This window comes from Aythya marila (genome assembly GCF_965140915.1).
Source record: "Aythya marila genome assembly, chromosome: 3".
In the NCBI taxonomy this organism is placed as follows: Eukaryota; Metazoa; Chordata; class Aves; order Anseriformes; family Anatidae; genus Aythya; species Aythya marila.
Window position 1 is genome coordinate 49,374,160 of NC_139044.1, and position 26,320 is coordinate 49,400,479.

At 36.5% G+C, this 26,320-nt stretch overlaps 1 protein-coding gene across 4 annotated transcripts in view; it reads left to right on the forward strand.

Annotated features, from left to right (window-relative positions):
* UTRN (utrophin) overlaps positions 1–26,320 on the forward strand; it is a 366,390-nt gene that overhangs the window by 267,692 nt on the left and 72,378 nt on the right. For all 4 annotated transcript variants that reach the window (XM_082756434.1, XM_082756433.1, XM_082756435.1 and 1 more), the window contains 5 exons: positions 4,092–4,221; positions 14,932–15,200; positions 17,550–17,696; positions 19,029–19,107; positions 24,368–24,428. In XM_082756434.1, coding sequence (XP_082612560.1) covers positions 4,092–4,221; positions 14,932–15,200; positions 17,550–17,696; positions 19,029–19,107; positions 24,368–24,428 — 686 coding nt within the window. The remainder of the gene's footprint in view (positions 1–4,091; positions 4,222–14,931; positions 15,201–17,549; positions 17,697–19,028; positions 19,108–24,367; positions 24,429–26,320) is intronic.

The window sequence follows — 26,320 nt, forward strand, 5'->3', positions numbered from 1 at the left end:
GTGTGATCTTTGTAAACAACCTTGTCTCTGAGTTTTCTCAATTATCCCACTTATTCTCCCTCTCCTACCATATGCCACGGACGATTTTTCCATTTCATTTTAGTGTATACAAGTAACAGAAGCTTTTCAAGCACCTGGTGCAGAGTAAAGATGACTAAGTAATTAAATGCTACGGGAGCTGCTGATAGGCACATAAAGCTACAGCGCGATAACCAGAGACAAGTTACAGTAACATGCGTCTTCCTTGAAGGAGTGCATAATGGGATCTGATTTAAATATCTTCTGTTTTTAAGAAATACCCCATGTGTTTTTTTGAAATTAGCTTTGTCTTCATCTGTTGGAGCTGTTAAGCTGGTCTGCTCCTCGAATTACTCTGTACAAGCCTGTACCATTAGAAAGAGGAAAAAAGAGGCTGTAAATCAACAGTGTGTAATTTACTATGCTTGAAATATGATTTTATGACAATTGAAGGAAATACACACTTACTGGGTACACTAAACTCTGTAAAAATTCATGAGTAGCAAAAGTTTTGCTCGCATTTTTTTTTCAGGAGTGTAGCAGTCTTACGTTACAAAGTATTTGCAACAGAAATCTTAGAAGGCCATGATTTAGGCAAATTCCAAAATCGAGGCAGTAAGTCAGAAAATGTTGGCTTGTAAGAAGAGTTCCTTTCTATGTTAGAAATCATAAGCATCTATAATTAAGAGAGGACAAACAGATTAGATTTACAACAGAGTAAATGGCATATAGATTCTGAAGTTATAATGTGAAAAGCATGCATTTCCCAGTTACTGAGAGGGGAACAAATCAAAGTGGAGACTATATCAATGACTAATAATGGTTATAAATCAGGTATATAACACTTTGTGGTTTTCTCCCCTAAGGGAATCAATGGTAGATGGCAGAAGAATGGTGTGTGGTCGGTTCTTGTGTTATTCTGTCAGTCAAATGGCCTGAAGGATCTCCCTCATGCTTGCAAAATGAATGCTGCAGCACTGTTGCAGTTGCTCAAGAGAGTAGTTTTGTCAGCCCCTGTTTATCAGTAGAAGAATTCTTTCGAGATTAAGAGGAGGATTTTTTTAATTATTATTATAATAATTATTTTAATTATTATTCTTGAATTTTATTTTAATTATTATTCTTTAATAGTAGTATTTAAGGTCAGTTCTGAAAACTATGTCAACACTTCATCAGCACATCAGATTCTAGGCTTCTGTTTCGTTTTTTGTTTGTTTGTTTGTTTTTATTCTTTTGTAAGAATGAAAAACTAATAAAACTAGTGTTTGTTTCTCCAGGAGTGAAAAATTCATTTCCTGCTTTACTTAGAACATAAGAATGAATTTAAAAATGAATGCAATAAAGCTGTTGGAAGCGTAGATATTTGACTTGGTAATCTGTCACCAGTCTTTCCCTAAGGGAAGTAAAGCTTGCATTTTATCCACTACCTAAAGCGTACAGTAATTATATATTTTAGAATCATAGCATGAAATATGTTGACGTGAATTACTGCCAAAGTTGCATACAGCCCCTCTTCATGTGACCAATGTGGCTTCAAAATGTCATTATACTTTTATAAATGCAAGTATCACATGTAGAAAAACTAATTGTACCAATGTGCTTGGAGTTCACTTTTTAATTTTGTGTTCACAGCTGCGTATTCAACATAGCTCTCCAAAAATATTTCCATCCATGTGCTTACCTTATTAGTGCTCAGCTTCAGTGGCAAGTCTTGAGATGCCTGTCTTCAGCCTTGAAAGCATCTTGCCATGCCTTCATTTATTATTTAATGTATTAAAAAAAAAAAAAAAAAGTTAGTATTAATTTTCTCCTGATTTTCTCCATCTAAAGTATAGCTAGCTAAAGGGGAAGAGTTTCTCCCTCTTCCAAATTCTGTGTACCACTCAAAGTAATACGAGTGCTTTAACTGTTTTAGTCCTTAATGCCAAGTAAGACACCCAGGGACACAGTGATATACTTCTATGCTGAAATAAGTGCGTGCATTCTGAGTAGCCATTGGGGAGGTATCTTTGCAAAACTAAATAAAACACCCAAATACATGATTGCATTTATTATTTTAAAGAAATCTTTAATACAATAATAAAATTCAGTATTGCAGCCTTTGTTACTTGCTGGCTTTTTTATGACTTATTTTTACTCTGTAGTATTCTTGTAGATCTGATTTTTCCAATGAAATCTTTCTTCAGTCCACTCAAGAAAGATGATATTTGAGCTAGAGATTAGATTTATAAGTGGATTTCTTTTTTGCTCTGTTGCAGAGAGGTTTGCCTGGAAGGACAAGAGAGTATTATTGATATATCTGATTATTCTTGCATCATGCTCTCTTATTGCTGTTCTTGTTTACTTGCAGAAAGAAAGAAAGGGAAAATACAGTATTGCTGAAGAAATAGGGACTAAAGCAATGCAAGTCTGAGTGGCTGTTCTGAAACTATTTTTTACATTTGTAGCATAAAATAATATACTATAATGTTAAGAAATCTGTACTGTGCTTAATATGTTATTTTCTACAAAATTATTTCAATATTAGTATTTCATACACAAAGTTTCTGTGATGTATAAAGATTCCATTGTCAAGCTGTATTAGTGACCAGGAATGCCACAGATGATTTCGAGTTGATGAGCTATGTGGACCCAAGTCTGTAGGTTGTTCATTGTCATGATAGTCTTAAAGTCTCTTTGTTATCAACCTCAATTTGGACAGCTCCAATGCCAGGAATGTTGGAAGGCGAGGCGACAGAGAATCGATGCTTCGAGAGGCAAATCCCCCCAATTCAAATAATCTCTAAACAAATAATTGCAATCAGGGAAGTGAAAATGCTAAATTTGTAAACAAGTCACGTAGGAAAGTAGAGAAAGGTGAGCAGAAAAAGTAGAGAAGGGCTTGTCTTAGAGAAGACAGTCATGGTTCATGGTATCAAAGATAACTTATAAGTTATCCTTTGAAAGGATAACAAAGTTAACTCTTACACCATATGGAGGAATCAGGAGAAAAGAACTCTTTTCTTCTGTCTGCCCTTATTTTCCATGAGAAACTATTTTCTCTAGTGAAAAGCTTTTTTCTTGTTATATAACATTGTGAACACTGGCTGACTGCTTTTCTTGAGAGAGGACTGAGCAGACTGTGTCAGCAAAATAAAACTTGATTTTGTAATTAGAGATTTAAAAAAATGTTGGAAGATATTAAGCAGAGTGTTTTAATAATATTTAAAGTATCTTCATTTGTGCTTATACTTGTAGGAAGTAATACAAACAAATCATGCAAACCAATTTCTTTCTAGTTGAGATTGATTTATACTGAAAAAATGAATGGAAGAAAATGCTTTGTAAGAAATGCTATAGCTGTCTGCTCTTGATTTTTTGTTTGTTGCAACAGTATGGTTACACTTAACCCTTTAAAAAAAATCGTAATCACTGGAAATCAAAGTATCATGCAATTCATTTCCATTAGCATGAAAATACATTAAAATATTGATTTTTTTCCTATATATAAGCTTTAATTGTTTCTGCATGTAAAGATCAAAGTATTTGTTGCTAGTTTGAAGAATGTGTTTTCAGAATGTATTCTCATCATAAATGTCCTGTTTCTATATCATTTAAGTTTTAAAAATATTATTAATAGGAGACGGAAACAAGAGATAGTGTTTTCTAAGGAATGTGAAGTATTTTTGCAATGCTTTTAGCAATTGTGAAATTATCGCATGAATTTTCAGTAGATGCAATTTTTTGTTATTTAAAAATAAATCCATTGTAACAATGCACTGTACATGTATATTAGCAATCCTACCATAGCAATACTTTTAAATTCAATGTAGTAGTTTCAGTTCCTGTTAGGTGAGTGTTTTAAAAACCTGCTGTTATCATCTTATATTTGCTTCTCCAAGTTATTTCTGTAAGAGTAACCTTTCTGGCCTTAATTAATTTCTTGTTATTTCTATTTTGTTAAATCTACCTTTTATCTAGCAGTCTGAATCACTAGACAGGTCTGGTCAGAGATGTGAGAATAGGGAAAAAGTTATAGTACCTGTTGTTTACAAGATCCAGTTACAAACGGTGTTCTTTTTTTTTTGCAAAAGGCACTGAGACGCGAACTGAAGGACAAAGAGCAAACCATTCTCAATGCTGTGGACCAGGCACGAATTTTCCTTGCTGACCAACCAATTGAGGGTCCTGAGGAACCAAGAAGGAGCCTACATTCGAAAACAGGTCAGCAAATATTCTCTTCCTGTTTGGAATGGTCAAAAGGAAAGTAATAGAACTTATGTGTCCCTAGTACATTTTTATATCCCGATTACTCAGTTAGGTTTCAGAATTTTCCAAACCATATACTGACTGCTTTTATTTAAATGCTTTAGCCTTAAGTTGTTACTACATTGCTTTGGAAGTGCTGAAGTTTTTAATGGATGAAGAAAAATCTTTGCATTTCCTTTTCCAGTTTTTGATTCAAAATTTCATCAGTTCTTTTTTTTTTTTTTTTTTTTTTTTTTTTAATACAATAACACATACACCTTAAATGTAGTCAAAGCAGTAATTCAAAGATGCAAACGTAATTTTTTTTAACGTCATTATAGCAAAATTTTGCCCCACAAATGGAAATCAATGTATTCTGTGATGTATCTCATTAGAAGTAAAATGAATCAGCTTTAGGAAGGTAGTCATTACAGAATCATAAAGATTCCAGTTTTTTGATTAATTATTGCTTAGGAATGAAACAGCTCTCCTAGAAATGATATTTGCGTAATATTTGTCAAGGTATTTGCCTGCATCAGAGACCAACAAGACCCCGTAACCCCAAATTATAAAAAATGTACCAAGTATCTTTGTAATTACATGCAAACTGCTATAATCAAAATACAATTAAGTCAGAATATTTTTCTGAGATAAGCTACGTTATTATAAAATCTTATTTCTTTTAATTACATAAGGATTATTCTTGGATCTAGTAACTTGCAGCTATGGAAATACCAGTGGCAGTAAGATGTGAATAATTTACTATTCTGTATAATTTATAAAATTGTAGCTACTTCTGTAGCTATGGCATATAGTTACTTCTATCAGGAGTTGATTTTTTCTTTCTATATGTCATTAAATCTCCATAGCAAACATTTCGGGCTTGTTCAAACAGGTAATATTTCCTGCATCCATATTTAGTGTTACTTCTATGCAAATTTTTATGTGATTTCCTATTCCCTAATTCAACTTTGTGTTAAAGTTTGAATATCTGGTGATTAAAGCTATTTTTCCTTGTGATTAGTTTTTGTACCGTAGCTGCGGTACTGTGCTTTACTACTTGCTTTTTGAACTCCTGACTCCTAAAAGCATTCTGCTTGTCTCACAACATTTACTCACAGACTTGTTTGACATATTGCATCTAGAATGCTTTATTAGAAAACCTGTAGTTGAAAAAATAGAGAAAGCTCACTTTATAGTTGCTGGTTGTGTTGCAAGAGTTTGAAGTTACAGACTGTCCTCTCAAAAGCCATAGAATTACCCAGCAGAAATGCCGCCAATGCATGAAACGTGCATGAGATGCATCATACATCCTTGTTACGCAATTTTAAAAGTATTACTGGTGTTGTTATATTAAGCTCCCGTGAGCTACGGATGGCAATGACAGAATTGTTGACCACAGTAAGTTGTGTAACAGTAACAACCAGGCAGGTGGCTCTTGTCCACTCATCATATTTAGAAGGAATCAATACGCTGAGACTGGGAAGCTTCACAGGTGTGTGCTGTGAGCTTATCTTCCTCATCCTTATTCAAACTCAGTAGTTCCATACACCTCTTTTGAGTGTGTGGTGGGTTAGTCTCTGCTACCAACCTCAGCTGGTTGAGGGGAGGATATAGGAAGAGCATGAGTGAGAAAGCTTGTCACGCTTGGTCTCTTCACCAAGGTGACCCAGTGGTGCAAGGGTCTGGGAAATGGAGGAGTATCTGCAGTCAGTCTAACAGTTTCTCTCTGCTGCTCTTTCTTCTCAAACCTTTGCTCTGCCCCAGTTTGTGCACTCTGTAGGCTGCAGGAAATATCTGCCTGCCACAGTGCTGCTGCTACTGCTCCTCCTCTGACCCTCTGGTGTTCCCTGTGATGTTTCTCGCTTCTTGTTTCTTCCTTCTCTGGTGTTTTCTGCCCCTTTTTTAAAGCACGTTCTCCCAGAGGTGCAACCAGCTTGGCAGATGGGCTCAGCTGTCCTGCCGTGGGTCCACTGCAGAGCTGGCTATGTCTGGCATGGGGCAGCCCCTGGCCTCTTCTCACAGCCGCCCCCCTGCCAACAGCTGGACACAGACACACTGTACAGAGTAGTGTTTCTGCAGATTAATAAACTTCAGGCCAAAAGGTGCCTTTGAATCTTCTGCTCTGATCTCTTATATAACATAATCTGTTAAACTCTGCCCAGTCTTGTACATTCTGACAAATGCTACTGATCTCCAGAATGCTACACCTCTGGATTTGAACCCATGCAGAGACAAGCAGTCTTTCTTCTGAATAACTGTTTTCAGTGAGGACTGTGACTGCAGGCTTATCTTTGCTTTTAAAATGTTTAATGTATAATTTCCACCCATTGGCATTTTATGCAATAGATTAAAAGTTTGCTCATTAACTTCAGTGAAGTGCACTTAACATTGCTAAAGGTGAGGAGTGTGGTTTTGGATTGTGAGCTGGTGGGTCTGTCTTCAGAAATATTCATGGGCAGTACACAACGCTGTACAGTCATGATTTAAACATGCCTTTGGTAGCTTTTATAATACAAATAGCAAAACCTTGTAGGAAATAGTAATATCATGAATTAGAAGATCACTGATTAGTTCTTACCTAACTAATAGCAAGAGTGTTTAGGTGCGGGGTTAGGTAATCCAAAGAGATTGTAAAATATCCAGCCACTGAAGTTACACAAAGGCACAGACAAAGCAGATGTCTTGTTTCTAGTTGCATAAGAATTGAGAATCACAGAATCACTGAAGTTGGAAGAGACCTCCAAGATCATCTGGTCCAACTGTCCCTGTACCACCAATGTCACCCACTAACCCACGTCCCTAAGCACCACGTCCAACTGTTCTTTGAACACCCACAGGGATGGTGACGCCACCACCTCCCTGGACAATCCGTCCCAATGCCTGACTGCTCTTTCTGAGAAGAAATGTCTCCTAATTTCTAACCTAAACCTCCCCTGCCACATCTTGAGGCCATTCCCTCTAGTCCTATCACTAGTTACCTGTGAAGAGGCTGACCCCCAGCTCCCCACACCTACCTTTCAGGTAGTTGTAGAGAGCATCTCCCTGAACCTCCTCTTCTCCTAACTAAACAACCCCAGTTCCCTTGAGGGTACGTTGAATTAAATATTCCAGGATTATTTTGTTCTCTCTGCAGGTTCTTCACAACAGGGACAAAAATTTGCCATATGATTCTGCTGTGACATCAATTCAGAGTCTCTTGTACATTACAATAAATTAAGACAATCTGAGTAACCTTTTCACATCCCCCTGAAGTGCATAATACAATCAAAACTTAATTGAAAAAAAAATCACCTTGTTAGAACATCTGTTAAAGATATTCATAATATTTAAAAATAGACCCTATCATCTCTTTTCAGACATCATCTTTGAAGCTTTCTCTATTCCTTTATAATGCACATTGCAAAAGGAAATTGAATCATACTCTAATATGGTCTTTGTATTAATTGTCTGACTTCAACTAATTTGCACTTGGGCTGTTAGGTACAAAAGTAATTCTGCCTAGGCACAAAGGAGTCAGCAATATCTGAGAGGTTTTTGTTTTGTTTTGTTTTTGAAATAAGGAGAAACAGTAAAGTTAATTTGAATTAACCAAAGCTGTAAATTCTAAAATCTGCTAAATGTAAACACACTAAAGCACAGTACGTACAAAATCATTTGCAATTAGTGATCTGGATTCCAGTTCTGGTGTGACTGGTGATTGAGAGCCTCACATGTTGTCAGGATTTTTTTTCTCTTGTTCTGATGCTCAAGTAAAAATTCACTTGTTTGTACAGAGGCTTCTCCAGACATAGATGCAAAGATGGTTTTTATCACCAGAAGATTAGATTACTGGGCTTGACAGATCTGCACTCTCTGAATCACATGAGAGACTTCAGAAGGTGGTTGGTGGGAGCATATAGTGTCCTTCTGGAGTGGTTTCTCATTACCTGCTCATGAATCTTGTTGTAATTTCTGTGTGTAACTTCTCGTCTAACTCAAATTTTATAGATACAGTATCCATTATTTAGTAGCTGAAGTACTATTTTCCGTGGATTTTTGCTTCTGCACTTGAATGCTTGTTGCAGTATTTGAAATTGTTCATGATTTCCTGATTAGGAGGAGATTGGCAATGGGGAATTCTCTGTGATCAGACCTTGACAGATATACTTGCTGATTCTGAATTGCTTTCTTCTTTCGTCAGTCTCTCTCTCATGCATTGGTTTTAAGCTTGATTGACCAAGACCCATTTTAAGGACCTAAACATATATATATATATATATATATATATATATTCATTGTTATGTCCCCTAAGAGTATTTGTTACAGATCCCATTGTAACCTGTTATTGTCTGTATCTCTGTAGTTAATTTCAGATAAATCACAAGGATGTAAAATCGGGTTATGAACTAGCCTGTTTTCTTTTTCATGTTGGCCTTATGTTTGCCATGTTGGCCTTCAACTGTACTGTGTAGTAATTGGCGTGATCGAAGACAATTACTCAGTTTTCGGGAAACTTCTTCCTATGTTAATTTATCAGACATCAGTTTTTTCTTCTGTTTTAATTTTTCCATATTTCCTTAGGGAGGCCCCATCACAAAAAAGAAACTTCATCCTTTCCTTACCTTTGAACGTCTTTGAGCATCTGAATGGAGCTGATTGACAAAACCCACCAGGCCAGCCGCTGAATTTTATAGATGGTCAGGATAATGAAATTGGAGATACTCACATTTTTAGCTTTGTTACTGCTTTTCCATGGTATAGGACAAAACTTGAAGAATTACAGACAATGTTTTGCACGTTTTTAGATCAATAACACAGTTACAGTTGGCTTCTTATTTCCCTCTACTGTTAATAAGGTTACTGGCTATGGGATATGCAAAGGAAATAAAAAATATTTTCTGTCCCCAGGGTTATATAGATCAGTGATGTCCCCAGTGCATGGCTTTTCTGAAATCCTATCCTTAAAATTCCACTGCTGTATTGAGGGAGTGGAGCTAGATGTTTTTTGGAAGATAAAACAAATTTACATTTTGGCAGACTAGGCTACTACAGTGATTCCTACTGCAAATGTTTCCAGGAGTCTGTGGTATTGCTGAAGTACTTCAGTAGCTTTTGGTTTTGTTAGGACAATCAGTTTCCTGTCTTTGAAATATGTTATTTGGTATTAAAGGTGATGTGATAAATACATGATTTAAAATTAAGTATTTACTGTCTGTTATCTTCTTTAATTAAAAGTGTAGAAAACCCCATAAACCACATTTGTGTTGTAAGAGAATATATGAGTAACTATCAGTGAATTACATTATTTATTTCAGCCAGACAGCATATTACCCTGTTTCAGACGTAAATAAAAGTCAAACTTCTTTGCTTCCTGCTACCGAACGCATTTAAATAAATTCGCTATTGTATGTATTGTATTAAATAAATTCTATATTGTATTCTCTTAGCAAGGAAGTCCATATTGGAAATAGGCAACTTTCTTTTTGCTAAAGTAGGCAGTATTTCTGTTCCCAACCACTTGTCACCTAGCTGTCACACAAGACTGGAATATTTTTTGTTCTCTCCTACACTAATGGGCTGAGTATCGAAGTCTTGATTGTTAAAGCTATAGGAGAAAGAAGAGCATGTGGGCCACTGGAGGTCAGTGGACTCATGCCCTATTTTGAACATTGTTGTCCGTGTTTTAGTTGGTGCTCGTTCACTTGTGACTTTTGACACATTTAGTTAAAGAAATGTGCAGTTACCTGTGAGATAATCCCACACTGATGAAATATTTCTCTTCCTTTTCAAATACATCTTTATTACCCTTCAAGTTTAGTTCACCTGTGTGGAGCCTTGAAATTCATCTTGTAGTGTCTAAATGGTAGCCTGCTTGGAATGGTACAAGTAAAAATTCAAGTAAGTTGCTTCAGTTTTTGTAATTGTAAATAAGCCTCAAGACAGCAAATGGGTAATTGAAGAATATTAAACAAAAAGTAAAGTATATAGAGGAGAAAACAGGCTGAGTAAACTTGCTTTAGAAGGTTTGTGAGCAACTCAAAAATTTCAGAACCTGGATGTTCTCTTGAAGTCCAGTGTTGTGGAAGGACACCATCGATTCAGGGAGTCTTGAGTAAGTGGTATTCAGTGGTGATATCCTTCTCCATTAGTACCTTTCCTTCTACAGGAATTAGAAGTAGACATAGTAGCTTGTTGATGACATAACAATACTATTACCATTGATTTTTTTCTGGTTTTGTGGCAGGCACAATCTAAAATAGAACTTATACCTGTTTTTTGTTTCTTGAGCACCACAAAACCTCAAGCTTCCACTGTGCTGTGTATCACATCATTTATTACAAGATAGTGGCTGGTTTTTAGTGAGAAGTATTGTGTTTTGATTATACTGATAAATTACATTGGTTAATTGGTTATGCTGCATGAATGTGTGGTTCTCAGGGTTGCTGTAATCTTTTAAGTTTTCTGGGGATAGATGCAATGGGATGACTTATCTCCTTTAATCAGAAGTTATTTTCTCTTGTTTCATCTGTCCTTTTGTATCTTATCCACCAGCACCCGCTGGGAAATTCTAATATCTCATTATCTATAGACCATACTCCAGGCCCTTTCCAGATGTATTCAATATACATAAAGTTACCAGCTAATTTGTCTTTAATCCTGCAGAGACTTTCCTCATTCACTCTTACTTGATTATATTTATCCGGCTTGAAAACTTTCAGTTGTGATAGAGTGAAACCTAAATAGGCTAAGACAAAAATGAATGATTGTGCTTTTTCTTTGCTTTTCATGTATTTGCAATAGATATTTGAACTAGAAGAGAAAGGTGGCATACTGGGTTGCTAGTCTAAGTGCTATGTTACTAACCAGTTGCTGATCTTTAAAACTTCCCATTACCATCCCATCAGAACTGTTTTCTGTCCGTATTGTAAGAAACACAGTGAATGCTTTCACTGTAGTGATGCTAAAGACTTCATCATGCAACACAAGCAGTGCTCTTGGTTCTTCTGCTTACAAATTTGACCATGTTTCATTGTGTTCCTTCAAATGCTTTAAAAGTGTTCATAATGAAGTGAAAAGTTCACAGTGAAGTTTTATCCTTTTTTTTTTTTTTTTCTGTGAAGACTGATTGAATCAAGGAAGAGAGAATATTTGACATAATGCTAACATATACAAAAAATATACTCAAAGTAAAAAGTAATTAATGTAATTCTGGCAAGATAGAAAGAGAGCAAGCAACATGGGGATCAAGCAGAGCTGCTTAGAGTCAAAACTGCTAGAGCCAGAATAACTTACCTGATCTGAATTAAATTCTTAAGCAAGAAGAGTTTTCTTCACTGAGAACTTTCCTGTATAAGTATTCTCCATATACGCAAGCGTGTAAGGAATTTATATGCTGTAAAGTTCAGTCTTGAAAGTCTTCCTTCTGTGGCACTCTCTCTGTGCTAGTGACACAGAAAAATTCTTGGTCCTTTCATCGCTTTGTGATAAAAAATGCTTATTAAAATCAAGTTTCTTTCCACTACAAAAGCAGATTTTTTTTCCTGCTCTTTTTCTTTGACTGCAAGGTCAGTTACTATCTTCCCTCTCTGGTAAACAGATGGTCCAGTGAATACAGGCTCTTCTTACTTTCTGAGCAGCTGCTGAAGTGAAGATAATGTAATAAGTACATTACCAAAAAAAAAAAAAAAAAAAAAAAGAAGAAAAAAGTTGATCATTCAGAAGATTTCATATTAAGTGGGAACAAAAGAGCAGCAACTAGTATGTAGCATTTTTTCACAGCATAAAGAAGCTGTGTTTGTCTGCTAGCGTGTGCAGTGACAGACTGATGAAACAAACTCAAAGTGCAGAATTCTTACTGTTAAGACATTATTTATGAGGCTAGGTTTACAATTCTGTGCTGTGCAATGAGGATTTTGGAGAATGTGCTCTCTGCTTGGAAATAGTGTGGTGCTCATTAATAGGTTGGGCTTTCATGATGGAAAGCGTGAAGTTGTGCAAGATGTATTTCTTAACTGAATTGAAGCTGAATGGTTTTATAGCTCATAAAAATGTGTGTTTGGCTTTATTTCTCCAGTAAATGTCTTTAAAGGCAAGTTTACAAGCATTCCCAAGACTTGGGTAAAATAAAGCAGTCTTGCAAGGAATTAATATTTTTCAAATAAAATAGGCATCAGATTCCCTTGGACAAGGAGATTGATCTGATGAATGGTGTTCAAAAATGTTTCTGTTTTTAGTTCCATTGGGATACTTCTGTCATGCCAGTCAGTGTGGAATTTTTTCCCTCCCAGATATGCGACTGGTCTGTCACAAGTGAAGCTGTCTTTTTGTAGTTGGCCAGGCAAATTAGATCAGGCCATTGTTCTCCTCTCCCATTTGTAGCTACAGCTATTCTTCTGTTGGTATTGATTCTACTGGAGCAAGAAGCAGTTAGTCATTGAATCTGTTATGTCAGTACCATTATAGCTAATAAAAAAAAAAAATAAATCTAAGTTTTTCACTCATATTAAGGCTTCTTGGATGATATTCTACTCAGTCCAGTTTCTGGGTGTCCCTGTACGTGTCCCCTGTATTCACAGTTTCGAGATGAGAGCCAAGGAGACTCCTCTACTGGGTCTACAACTTTCTGTCCCCTTTCAACAAAGTACTCCCTTTCCTTCTGTAAAGTGTTCTGTCTACAGGTGCTCTCTTAGCACTTATTTAAGGTCCTGCAGCTTTTACTGGTGGGGCCTTGTTGTCCATCTGATGATACTGAACTGGTTGTACTAGGTGCAACTTGCCTGTGTGCTGAACCATGGCTTGGCTTCCAGATTTTGTGCAGTAATTTTGTCTATGGACTGTAGTTGGCTGTCATTATTCCCAGCTCTGAATATACCATTGATGAATTAATTCCAAAATTACTTCTAGTGATGACTTCTTTGGTATCTGTAAGTAAGCAATTGGTAGTCTTTTTTTTTTTTTTTTTTTTTTTTCTAAAAGAAGTTTTTTTTTATCTGAAAAGGTTGCTTTGTTTAGAATTTAAGCGTTATTTCTTTTCCTTTTCCTGAAATCCTGAAATCTCTGGCCAAGTTTGGGGTAAAGATCATCCCAGAACTGTGTTGTCCTATGACGTAGCTTATTTTGAATGTGAATTGCTGAGATTCAAGACACAAGGTACAGAGCACGTTGCACAGGATGGCATCCAGGCAGGTTTGGAATATCTCCAAAGAAGGAGACTCCACAACCTATCTGGGCAGCCTCTCCAGTGTTCTGTCACTCAGATCATAAAGAAGCTCTTCCTCATATGATATCTTTAAAGGCAGTATATCAGCATATGGAAAATTGTATGTCCATTTGTCTTCTGACAAGAATGGTGCTTTCATCTCTATATTGTTGTGTATAATTTATTCATAGACAACGCTTGATTTTTAATCACAAACAATGCTGTGATAAACCTTTTCTAAGGTTGTTTTTTTTTTTTTTTTTTTTTTTTTTTTTTTTATAGCAGTGAGTAGAAGGCCACTTAGCTTAGTTTTGGACTATGCCATATCTTGTTCCCCTTGTTTTCTGTTTTCTGCGTTATATCAAGTTTGCTCTGCTTATTTCTCTGCCTGCAGAAACTGCAAGGTCACTAAGTAAAGGAGGAATCCTTTGAAATGAGCTTAGCTGGTAATTATTATAGCAACTCTACCCTAGTGAAGGAAGCTCTCTGTGATTTCTTTCAGTAAGGCCAACTTGAGCAGCAGTCAGCAGGACTTGCTGGCGATTGAAGACCCAGGAAGGAAATGTTCTCTTATTGATAGACCAAATGCCTGGGTTGCCGAAATCATCTGTTGTGGAGAAGAGATGTGCCACCAGCTGACTCGGTGCTTGTCAATTAGGACTGAAGCATGTCTGCACTGTGGAATGCTGTCCTATGTTTTACGGGCTCACTGGGGTCTGGGGATATCGATATAAGCAGCTTACTGAAATAATCAATGCCATCTTCTGTGGCTGTGTCTTGAGTTTGTGTGTGTGACCACTACGGCTTTCTTCAACTGCAGCTGGCCTTTGCTAATAGGAATGGGATTTCCACAGGTGGCGGGTTGCCCAGGAGATTTAGACACATAAGCCTGAAATAATGCACTGTAAGTGCAACTTTTTTTTTGGTGAGCATGTTAGTTGAGCAGTTTTATATTTACAATACCTATTTAAAATGTGTTTTTTTTAGGACTTCAGCGTTAACACAGACAAACAGAGGTAGAGCTGCAGAAGCACTTACCACATGGTATTCAATACACTTTGTGTTTTGGTAGTACATAGGAAGAGAAGAGGCATCCTGGGGGTAGTGTGGAAGATGTTGGTTCTTGTTCTTTCTACATGAAATGGTCCCTAGATCCCTATGGCAGTTTCCAGTAGGGAAGAGTGATCTTCTGGTACCTCCCCTATGCCTCCAACAAACCAGCAGTGAGCTGCCTTTGCTTTGCAGGTATCGGAATACATAGAAGTCAGGAATAGTTTCCCTTTGTCTTATCAAGCATTATTTTGTCATTAAGGATGATGAAGGTTTATTTTAATTATGGCAAAATAGACTTTTTGGCTACCTTATACCTACTGAAGTAAATTATCGATTGACTCTGGACTTATGAACTGTCTTGAACATGCACCTCAGAAGCAGTCTGTTTAACTTGGCATGAATAAAAGTAGAAATAAACAGCATGATTTTTTATTTTTTTTTCCCCTCTGCAGAGTTGACCCCTGAGGAGAAAGCCATGAGAATTGCCAAAGCTATGCGTAAGCAGTCATCAGAGGTAAAAGAGAAATGGGAGAACCTAAATGCCAGTGCCACTATCTGGCAGAAGCAAGTGGACAAAGCATTAGAAAAACTGAAAGACTTGCAGTGTGCCATGGATGACCTCGATGCTGACCTGAAGGAGGCTGAAAACGTGAGGAATGGCTGGAAACCTGTGGGAGACCTGCTCATAGATTCATTACCAGATCACATTGAGAAAACTACTGTAAGTGTAAATATTCCTAGGGAATATTTAGCCTGTGTGAGTCACACCCCTCAATTTTACCACCCTTAATGGTGTCAAATATGTTTACTGTATACTTAAATTCTTATGTACAGTTTATACTGCTCTTCAAAGACTAGATTTTAGGTCACAAGGAAAGTCCATTACTGTGCCACATTCACTATCAGCTGTGATTGTGTGATTGCATAAGCATGTGTGATTTAAATTGGAAAAAAAAAAAAGTTGTAGAATTCAAATATTTTCCACCCAGAAATACTGTCCAACCCACTGTGAGGCTATGGGTGTGTTTGAAGCTTTGTCCAAGTACTAGAATATGAGCAAGTTCAGTCAGTTATAATCCTGATAGATGACAGGAGCCTCCTCTCCTTTTTGTAGTGGTGAATTGTCAGATCTGTTTGTCAATCACATATAGCTCTCCTCTTTGAAAAATGTTTAGAGTTCTGTTAGTCATACAGAAGTTTTTACTTAGTTTTAATTCCTAGTCCATAACTTTCATGAATTTTACATGTGTTGTCTATCTGAGCACATATAAGTGAAAATTTGCTTTTGCTTTAGGTTGGCTTCTCTTAAGGATTATTTCAAAGGTAAGAACAAACACTACAGTATAGTGCTCTCACAGGCATAACAATTCTTTCAACAAGGGTTCCAGGCCACTCATGCAGGGCTCAATATCCCAAAGCACCGCTGCCCATGACAGTTGTCATCCTTTGCTTAATTGCATGGGTTGGACTAGGGACCCAGTAATGCAAAACTCTCCAAATAAGCAATACCTTCTGATAACTATTAGCCAGGAAAGCTGACCTGAAGCAGCAAAATGCTTGAGTGAATGCCTGAATAGGAGGCATTCCAGCAGAACATGCAGGTACGCGTTTGCTTTTTAATTAGTATGATAGAGGAAATAGCTATTTCAGGCAAACTTAGCAAGCTTCTGTTTCACAAACACAACTTTTCAGTTTTCAAGCTCAAGGTGAATATGGAAAAACATTAGAGGACCCTGGGGTCATGTACTTGACCATCTGTGACTTTAGCACGAGAAGCTGGTGTTGGAAGAAAGAAGAGCCATGGCTTGCAAAAAGTTTTGTGGAACTATTCTATTTGTTTACTGCAGCCTGTGGACCTATATGAACTTCACTCAGGGCTGCCTTATTTCACATGTATCAATGGAAGTATCAGCATTCTCCAAGCTTAGTTGCTACTTCAGGTTTAATAGAACCTAAAATCTTTAAAACAAAGGTAGTCAAAGCTGATTTGCGTCTAGAGTGTGGTTGATTTGCAAAGAGAAATGCATCTCCTCCTCCACCTCTTACATTTTAATATTGATACCAAAATAAACACGAAGCTGCTGATACTGAATAGCTCTTTATTCTTATATTAAGAAGCAATTTGTCATACTTTGATAGCTTTTTCTGTAAAGGAAAGTAAAGCAAAAGCCTTTTAGATTTTCATAGCTGTGGAAAAAATGAAACATCTGCTAAAGTAATTCGGTCCTGCTGGCTGTCCAGAAGTCAGACACTTACATCTTGCCAGTAGGTGCCTTCTGTTCCTGGCCCTTATAAGAGAGGTTTTTAAGGGAGGTAAATAATTGAATTGTCCAAAGAAAATCTTTTTTTCCAGTTGTTTTTGGCTTGTTTCATGATGTTTAGTCATTTGTAGGATTGAACAATTAAGTGCTCACAGCAAGAAAGACATTTGATGCATCTTTTCAACTGTAACTAAAACTTGCATCAATTTTCTCTTAATGCTGTATTTAGTTCCATTTGATTCAATAAACCTTTTTTTCTTCTTTTAATCATTGTAATACTTTTGCTTTACAGTTCTAATCAGGTAAAACATTGTATTCCTTTACCTTAGAAGATACATTCCTTCATGCTTTGCTAATTCAATAATAGTTTTTAAATTGAATTGTTGTCAGCTGCTTTATACTGGAAAACTGCAGTTACCAGACATAATTCTTTTTAAAGAGCTCTTGACAGTGATTGTACTGCTATAGTTCCTAATAGAGTATTGCCTATTTCTATTTGAAAGGAAGGGGTCTAAAGCCATCTGACACCACAAAACACCTTACTGAAATTGTAATACTCTATTTTAGTGGTGGAATCTGGATGTGGACATTTGGGTAAATTTCATGCCATTTTATTTTTTTCTCCAAAGGAATAGGTAATAAGAATATTGAAATGAATGAACTTTCCTTGCTGAAGAAGTCTAGAGTTGTGTATCATTATGTAGTGCAAGATGCCACACTGTGCAAGTTGGCACCATGTTGAGTTTACTGTGGCTTTCTTGCTGCTCAGGTGTCCATAGAGCATAAATGTATGTCTCTTACTTTTTTAGGCTTTTAGAGAAGAAATTGCTCCCATCAACTTGAAAGTTAAAACAGTGAATGATTTGTCCAGTCAGCTGTCTCCACTCGACCTTTATCCATCGTTAAAGATGTCTCGTCAATTAGATGATCTTAATATGCGGTGGAAACTTTTGCAGGTATTCTTCTGAACATGTGCATTAGGAGTGGGGTATGGTGGGGGATGCTCCTCACTCTCTTCTGTTCTCCTAAAAGATGCATTATTACTGCTCATTGGTTATTTCTGTCTTTGAGTTGTTACTCAAGTAGTACAAAAGTCACAAAGAGAACTCTTTAGTTCTGTGGCTTGACCAATAGCTTTTCCTTTCAAGCTGTCTCAGCAGTTTACTCACTCAAGAGACTGCATTAATCTCTGGAGGCTAGTGGGAACTATTATTGCATGCTTTGCTACATGCCATAGCAGTATTTTTACTGTATAAATCATTGTTACTGAAAACCCATGTGCATATTCCTGTTATGTTTCCAGTGTCTGCAGGGAATTTCACTAAAAATTACCTAAGTATTAGTAGATCTGTAATGAAATGTGAGTAGTAGAACATTTAGCTAAAAACAGAAGAGGGTATGCTGTGAGATTCGTAAAGCTTAGTTATGATTATTGGTGCTTAAATGGTCTGAGAAAGGTAAATCAATGTGCCTGATTACAGTTTAAACTTATGAAGTTTTTCACTGAACGATTTAATGAAGTTTCTTACATTAGTTAAAGTTCATTTAACAATCTTTGCACTTTCTTTTTTTTTTTTTGTTTGTTTGTAATAAATATTTATTGTGAATGTGCTGCTATTTATTTATTTGTCTGGCTCTTAAGAGTTATATGAAGTATCTGAAAGAATCAGGGAAAGGATGGAGAATGTTTCCTCTCTAGCTGAGGGCATTACAGCAGAACTTTTAAAACTCAGGCGTCAGCTTCTGGGCTCATAGGTCTGAATCTGTCTCCCTTGAGAGACAGAATTATAAATATAATTTGTTAATGGGTTTCTCTTTTTTTTCGCTCCTTAACTTGAGTTAACTAAGCAGCCAAACTGCTGCTGGATGTGCTAGTGCAGTTTCAATTAGTAAACCAGGGGAAATCGTGTCAGCCAAAATAGTCTGTGTTGGAAAGGCACTTTGAGATCAATACAATCAAATGACGACCTGCTGACTATAGAAATTTGGACAACAGAAGGGCTGGGAGGAGGTCAGAAACTTCAGTGGTCAGCTAAAGTCACCATGAAACCGCTATTGTTCGTTATTGATCTGCACTACTTTCATAGGAAGACTGCAAATGATGAAAGGGACTTTAATTAAGCAAACAAATATATAAAATGTAGCTTTGAACAGGTGGATAACAAATAAGTGCTATGGCAGAATGAAATCTTAAATGTGCTTAACTAAAAATAAGTGCACACCAGTGTTTTTATAGCCATGGACCTGGTGTTACAAAGTAAATTTTGTAAATACCTGTTTGTGTGTAGGTGTCTGTAGAGGATCGCCTTAAACAGCTGCAAGAGGCACACCGAGATTTTGGACCTGCATCGCAGCACTTTCTCTCCAGTAAGTTCTTTGAATTAATTGATGCATTCGACATATAACTGTACAGGAGGTTTTCACAAACACTGCACATCGCTTACTGCCCTCCAGGTTTCCCTCTGACTTGAGGCACAGAAAGTTCCTTTTCCGCATTATCTACCTCCCTGATTTTTTGCTGGGATATTTCATCTTCATCATAACTTCACTGATATTCTCACTAGTATACTTTCCTCGAGGGTCACTGCAGTATCTTGCTGAATTATGATTGCATCCTTGTTCATTTTCTTCTTTGTCCGCTGTTTTCTGTAAGGTCTGACCTGTGGCTGCTCCAGGGTCTTTGTGTTCACAACCACATCTTCTCATCTCGTGCTACCTCTGTCTTCAGTTTCTCCCTACACACTAGTTGGGATGGCACAAGGCAAGAGCTGCCTGGATTTTGCAGACTAGACCATTATTATTATGCACTTCATGTCATAAATTCCTAGAATTTCACATAAAGGGGTGGGGAATTCAAAGTTGAATCACTTCCGTTTGATAAACCTAGAATCTCCCATTATGGCTAGAAGAAGGCAAAAACAGATGCTGTGTTCCCTCTTTCTCTCATCTGATGTGTTCAATAAAGGAAGATATTTTGTGATATCGAGATCCTTGTTAATTTTCTGACCTTCTAGCTTTATCTGCCATCATCAGAGCTAATGATACAAAGGTTAACACAAGTAGTTCTGTTTTTTGACAGAAGGCTTCAATAATAAAAATTGTTGCAAATTAACAAGACATGAATATAAAAACGTCCAGCTCTGTCTCAGAAATTCTCAAGTATGTGCCTATATAGCTAAACAGTTCATATAATTTTAAAACATTAAATAAATCTTGTTTTCTTCTTGAGCTAAGTGATAACAGTGTTCTTATTTTGAATTGACAAACAATTTCTCAGTAAACAGGGTAAGCAAATTGCAATGTTTTTAAAATATTACAGCAGTTATGCAAAATCAAGGTTCTTTGAGTCACTTCTCCCTTTTTTTAAGTTGACAGGAAAAAAACACAAATAAACAAAAAAAAAACACAACTGTAAAATTACTTTTTTTTTTTTTTTTTTTTTTTTTGCTATATAAACCTCATTAGAAGTATACTATGATGTTGCCATGGTGGGTTTTGTAGCACTCACAGTCTCAAACTTTTAACTTTGACGTGGACAGTGCACCTGTGTAATAATTTGTTAAAAAGAATAGAGGTACAAAGGTAGCTTTGACACTGTTGAAAAATGCCAGATTAACCATTTGGGAGAGTAGTAGGTATTGTCTAATGTAAATTGATTAGGAAGCACTGTAGAGAAGATGCATTTTCCCCTACTCTAACTGGTTTCTTCAGTCTTGTGTAACTGTTACGGATGTTCACTTCTCCTCTCCTGGACCAATGGAAAAATGCAGGTGACTGAGCTGAAAAAAAAAAAAGAAAAAGAAAAACGAGTGTAAGAGCCCACATGTAAAACAAAGAAGCCTGCCAGACAAGGTCGGTTTGTTTTGTTTGGCCTGGATCATTTCCTTCATTTGGTTTACAGCATGCCACAACAAATACTTTCATTCACAAAACTGAATGAGTGGTAAAATGCAGTGGGAGCTGGTTGCAAGAGAATGTTGGAATTGTGTAAACTGCCTTTGTTGCTGGATAAAACGTCCATAGAATTGCATCCAAGGAGACTATGCAATACCTTATCAGCATGCCTCAGCCTTGCTTAGGGCATCTTCTCTAGGCTTAAGGGGATGGGGAGTTCAAGTGATGAACAAAAGTTGAGAGGGGAAAGTTTCCAGAATGCACGTTTTTAACTACTGCAAAAAGCTATAGCCAAGAACCACAGCTCTGCAAAAACAAATAGTATGCAGTTATCCATTTAGTTTAAAAAAAAAAAAAAAAAAAGACAAAAACAAAATACAAGCAATCTCTTCACCCCCCTCCCCCCAGACAGCAGCAAAAACTTCTTAAAAATTCTATTTCGAGAGCTTGAACTAAGCAGTGTTACAGAAGTTAATACCTACAACTTCATGTAAAAGTCTGTTAAATGAAAGTTAGAGACAGTAACTTTAAAAGGAAAGCAATAAAGAAATCATTAAATCCAGAAAAATTAAGGTTTTATCCTGACAGGTTGAAATAGCGCATATTCTAAATCAAATTTTTCAAACCTTCGTTGTAACCTTAAGTGACTTCTAACTATGAAGAACAGGCAAGGCTGTAGTCTGAATAATATAACCTCAAACTCCTAAAACTAAAATTATGATGTGATGCATCTGTCTCATACAAATCTTTACCTCCAAAGTTGCACTTTGGAATTAAAAGGCAGGTTTTAATCTGGGCCATCCTGAATGGCAACTATTTTAGGTTGGTATCACCTACCTGTTACTCTTCCTGCAAACCTTAACAAGAAACCACAGCCTCTGCACCCACCAATCTCATCTGATCTGCTCCCAGTTGCCATTTCATCAGTAATTTGTGCTAGCAAAACACCTGTTTCTACCTGTTCATCAGACTCCATCGCCTTAATCCTGTGATTTCCCTCTGCTTTAGCTAGTTGTGTTTCTCTAATAAATAAGCACAGTAAAGTGTTTACTACTGCTGATGGACTTCTTGGAACACTGAATTTGTGGATTCATCCAGTCCATCATGAAGAAAGTGCTTCAGGATATATATTTTTTATTTTTTAATTATATAATATTGTCCTCTCTTCTCGTGATGTAGGAGACTGATCTAGTGCAATTTTGGAGGCCCCTGCAATGCACGATGGTTTGCTGAATCATTTCTCTCCTCCAGTCAGTGTTAGGCTGACTTTAATTGCTCCTCTTTTCATTACTTTTGAGATGGAAAATAAGCTCCTTGCAATTTAACTACTGATCCATAAATTTTACACATCCTTATGGATGAAGGTGAAGAATCCTTATAACCCATTATTCTCTGGAAAAAAAAAAAAAAAGAGAAAGAAAAAAGAATGTTTTATTGTTTCCTGCCTTCAGAAACTAACTTCATTTTTCTATAATTTCATTTATTTTCTAAAGCCTGAGATCTACGTCCCTCTATTTTATTTCTTGTATTCTTTCTCAGAAGAATCCACAAACATCCATGGAGTGCTGGCTCCATATGGTCCCTAACAAATGGCCTAGGCCTTCAAGTGTCCTGCTCAAAGCATCCAAGTGGTGTTCAACCTTTTACTAATACCTGCAGCCCTGCTGTTGAGTGCCAGAATCAATAACTACTCTGCTCAGTTTTTATTGAGAACCTGTTTATAGAAAAGAATGGGAATTCTATTTTACAGAGGTTTGTGCAGTAGAGAAAAGTGGCACTGCTTTTAGAAATTTTGTTCCCAAATAAATAGAGTATGACTCAGTCCATAATAATTAGCAATTTAATTTATTAAGGTTTAGTCCATATCTGTGTCAGTGCAGAGTATCTATAGCCTGTCCTAGCACAAAAATCATACATTACTGTGGCCAGGTTTTACATTCTGGTTAGAAGACATAATTAGTGTAGTTACCCTAGCTGCCATAGGTGCCAAATTGCAGCATTAAAGAATGAAACTTTTTGTTTGTTTGTTTTTCAGCATTGTGAGTACCTATTATTTTTTAGCTAAATACCTCTATTTGAGCATTTAGACATTACTATGTATTTCCATTAACAAGTAATTCAGTTTTATTGCAAACATTATTTTCTTCAAATAATAGTATGACATTTCCTCTATTTTTTCCAGTGAATAATGATAGAATCATAGAATCATTTAGCTTGGAGAAGACCTCTAAGAGCAACAAGTCCAACCATTAACCTAGTACTGCCAAGTTTACCACTAAGCCATGTCCCTAAGCACCACATCTACACGTCTTTTGAATACCTCCAGGGATGGTGACTCAGCCACTTCCCTGGGCAGCCTGTCCCAGTGCCTAGCAACCCTTTTAGTGAAGAAAATTTGGTTCAAGTAGTTTTCCAAATAGTCTTCTCAGTTGATCTGTCTTTCAGTACATTAATGTTTCTTAACATACAAACCATGAAATTTTGTATGGTCCAGGAAGATGTCACAACCATTAAAATCCTCAGGAGACAGCTGGGAAGAGGGTGAGCCCCCCTCTCTGCAGGAGTACTGGCATGTGGGGCTTATGCTGCTTGTACAGGTCTTGGAACAGAAGAGACAGTTACTCTCAAAAGTACTTTACACAGAGGGATAAGCTCAAAAGTGCTCTCTGCTTGCAGGGAAACTAGATCAACTATGTGTTTTAATTACTTGAGATCCATCAAGCCTGCATCTCGTTTCACCAGGTTTTAAACAGGGGTGTTAGTGCTTAAGAGTAGGTAATCTGTTTTGAAAGTGTGTGTGTGTGTGTGTTCAGTATAAATTCATCCTATTGTGATGTTCAGTTAGTTATTTCTACATGTTCTTTTAATTTCTGCTTCTACAGCATGTTCAGTAAAGTGAGTTTCTTCTGTGATAAAACCCTAATTAATCAGACACTATTCTGGTAGTTTCCAGTAGGCCTTATGGTTCTTCATAGAACCATAGGTTCTTTGTAGGTTCTTGTGGTTCTTCACTAAATAGCCACTTTTAAGCCATGCACCAGAATTCTTTTTGGCATGAAGACTTTCCCCTTTTATCTCTGGGATCTCTAAGTGAATCGAGTAGTGTCGTGCATGACTTTATGCCTTTTGCAACATGGTGTACAGAAGGCTTCTTGGTGTTACAGATGGTATCTGTTGATTTATCTTGATGACTTGTATAAATCCTGCTGTTCAACAAGGAGTGCGAAGACAGGTTTTGTGGCTGTTTGTTGGCTGTACAGTGTTAATCAATATTAATCTGAATTGCAAATAGGAGCAAAGGGTTGTAGCAAACGGTAATAAGGTTGATATTTCTCCTTTTTGTTCTGTTGTTGAGTATTAATTACAGCAGTGGAGGTGTTTATTTTCAAAACTGAAGCTGATGATAAGTCTTTGAAGGTAGGAAAAGCACTGTGTCCATTTTCTCTGGATGGATAGCTTGCTTGTTCAGAATTTATTATCCTTCTGTGAAGCAGAATCACCACATTTGTTTTATTTTGAGCTTGACATCAAATAGATGCCTAAAATCACCTTGATAGATTACAGTCATTTCCTCCAGCTGATTTTCTAATTACTGAAAGTTGTCTGGAAAATTATAGCTGTTCCCATTTAATTTATTGTAACTGTTTTAATTGTAAAATAAATAAATAAATATAGTTTTCTTTTTTTTTTTGACAGGTGTTTTCTAATAATCATCTTCTGCTTATTTCCTCAGCCTCAGTACAGTTTCCATGGCAGAGATCTGTTTCACATAACAAAGTGCCCTATTATATCAAGTAAGTTTGCCTTGTTTCTTTATAAGCTTTCCTTAAGCAAAACAGAGGGACTTATCACCATAACCTAGTAGAAAAAAAAAAAGTATATTTCTAAGAGGTAACTAGAAATGTTATTAAGGGTCTGTCTACATGTTGTTATGCTACATACACTATATATTTTCATGTTTATTGCTTTTTTTTTTTTTTTTTTGCATGCTGTATCATTTTGAAATATGTAAAAATAAAATCAAACAGTAACCAAAACCCCTGCCTCAAACATAAAAAACAGCAGAGACGCTCCAGTGTAACATGGTAGCTTTATTCAAACTAAGCACATCCTTATTAGGGTGGCTCATCCAGAGTATGAACTCTAACAGGAAAGGACTGAATACATAATGCATTAGCAGACCGTGGTGGTGACTAATACCTGTACAGACCATTATTCGTTTTGTGCAAAATTCCCACAGAAAGCTACATTTTGGTTGTCTTCCTGTCATTTTCTTTACTTTTAGGAAGTTTTTATAGCACATAATCAGTGTAAATGTAAAATTAATGTAAACATAGAATAAAAACTTACAGAAATCTTGATTACCAGAAAGAATCATTTAGATATTTATTTAAAAAATAGTAAGTAATTAGTTTTCAAGTAATCGATTTTGATGTGTTCTACTGGGAGCAGTAAAACTTAACTTAGTTTTTCTCATTCCATAAGCATTTATTTATGTACTGTTTGCCTGTACTTTAAAGGTCAAAGACTGCAGCTTTGAGAAAAAAATAGCTGTTTGCTAGAGAGGTAAATGAAATTTTAAGAAGGTACAGTAAGCCAGACCCAGAGCTGTTCATTGTAGGCTGAAAGAAATCTGTGTTAAAATGTTATCGGTTTGAGTTTGGAAAAAAGTAATTTAAGTCTGTAGGATAACTGTGAATTGGTCCTGCAGATAGTTCATTTTAAAAGAACATTGGTGAGGACTTTGTACTATAACATATTGCTCTGTCATAGATCTGAAAGCCACATTTTGCATTTCAAATAATTTGAGTGCTTGAGAACTCTGAAAAGTAGGTAATGGTAATCCTTGTTGTTTATCTGTGTCAATCAAATCTGTTGTCATTCTTGAAATGCGACAGTTGTTTTTAAACTGTGATCTGAAGTTGCTTTTTTTTTTTTTTTTTTTTTTTTTTTTAACTGTACAGTAGATAACTGGAAAAATGAAAAACTTGCTGTGATGATCCTTGAGTTTTCTATAGAAAAGTTTGCACCTCTGCTGACAAATTCTGCAGGAGGTTACAGAAGGCTGTGACATGGGGCTCCTCTCCCAGTCCCAAGGGAGTCTCTTCCCAGGAAGAGAAGGGGGCACAGGTTGGATGTAGAGGCTACCCAACTCTGGACAGCAATGCAGTGGAAATGATCACACCTGTAACAATTCAAAAAAGACTTTGAAGTTTCAAAATACAGAGTAAGAGGAAAACTACCCTGAAATATTCTTAGTTTTCAAATGAGGCCACTTGAGGCTGAGAAATAAATCCCAGCATCTCTCCAGAAATAGTGTGTTGTTTATTTTTAATGATCTTGCTCAGGATGTTTGGCAATGGGGCAGAAGTGTAGGACTATTTCTCTAATGACTGAGGCCTTCACAGAAGTAAAGACCACTGTTTTATTTTGAGAATGGTTTTAATGAACTCAGCAGACTGCTGCATCTCAAAGACTTTTCCAGTAATCTGGCCCTATCTGCAACATGCCAAGTGTTGCTGAAATGATATCTTGATGCTTGTATCTTGAAAGAGAAGAATTATTTTACGTGTAACTGGTAGGATTTTTTTTTTAATTATTCTTATTTTTAAAAGCATGGGGAGGAATGCTGAATATCAGTAGCTCTATGGTCTGACAAGCAGACTGACACTGGCAGTTTCCTTCA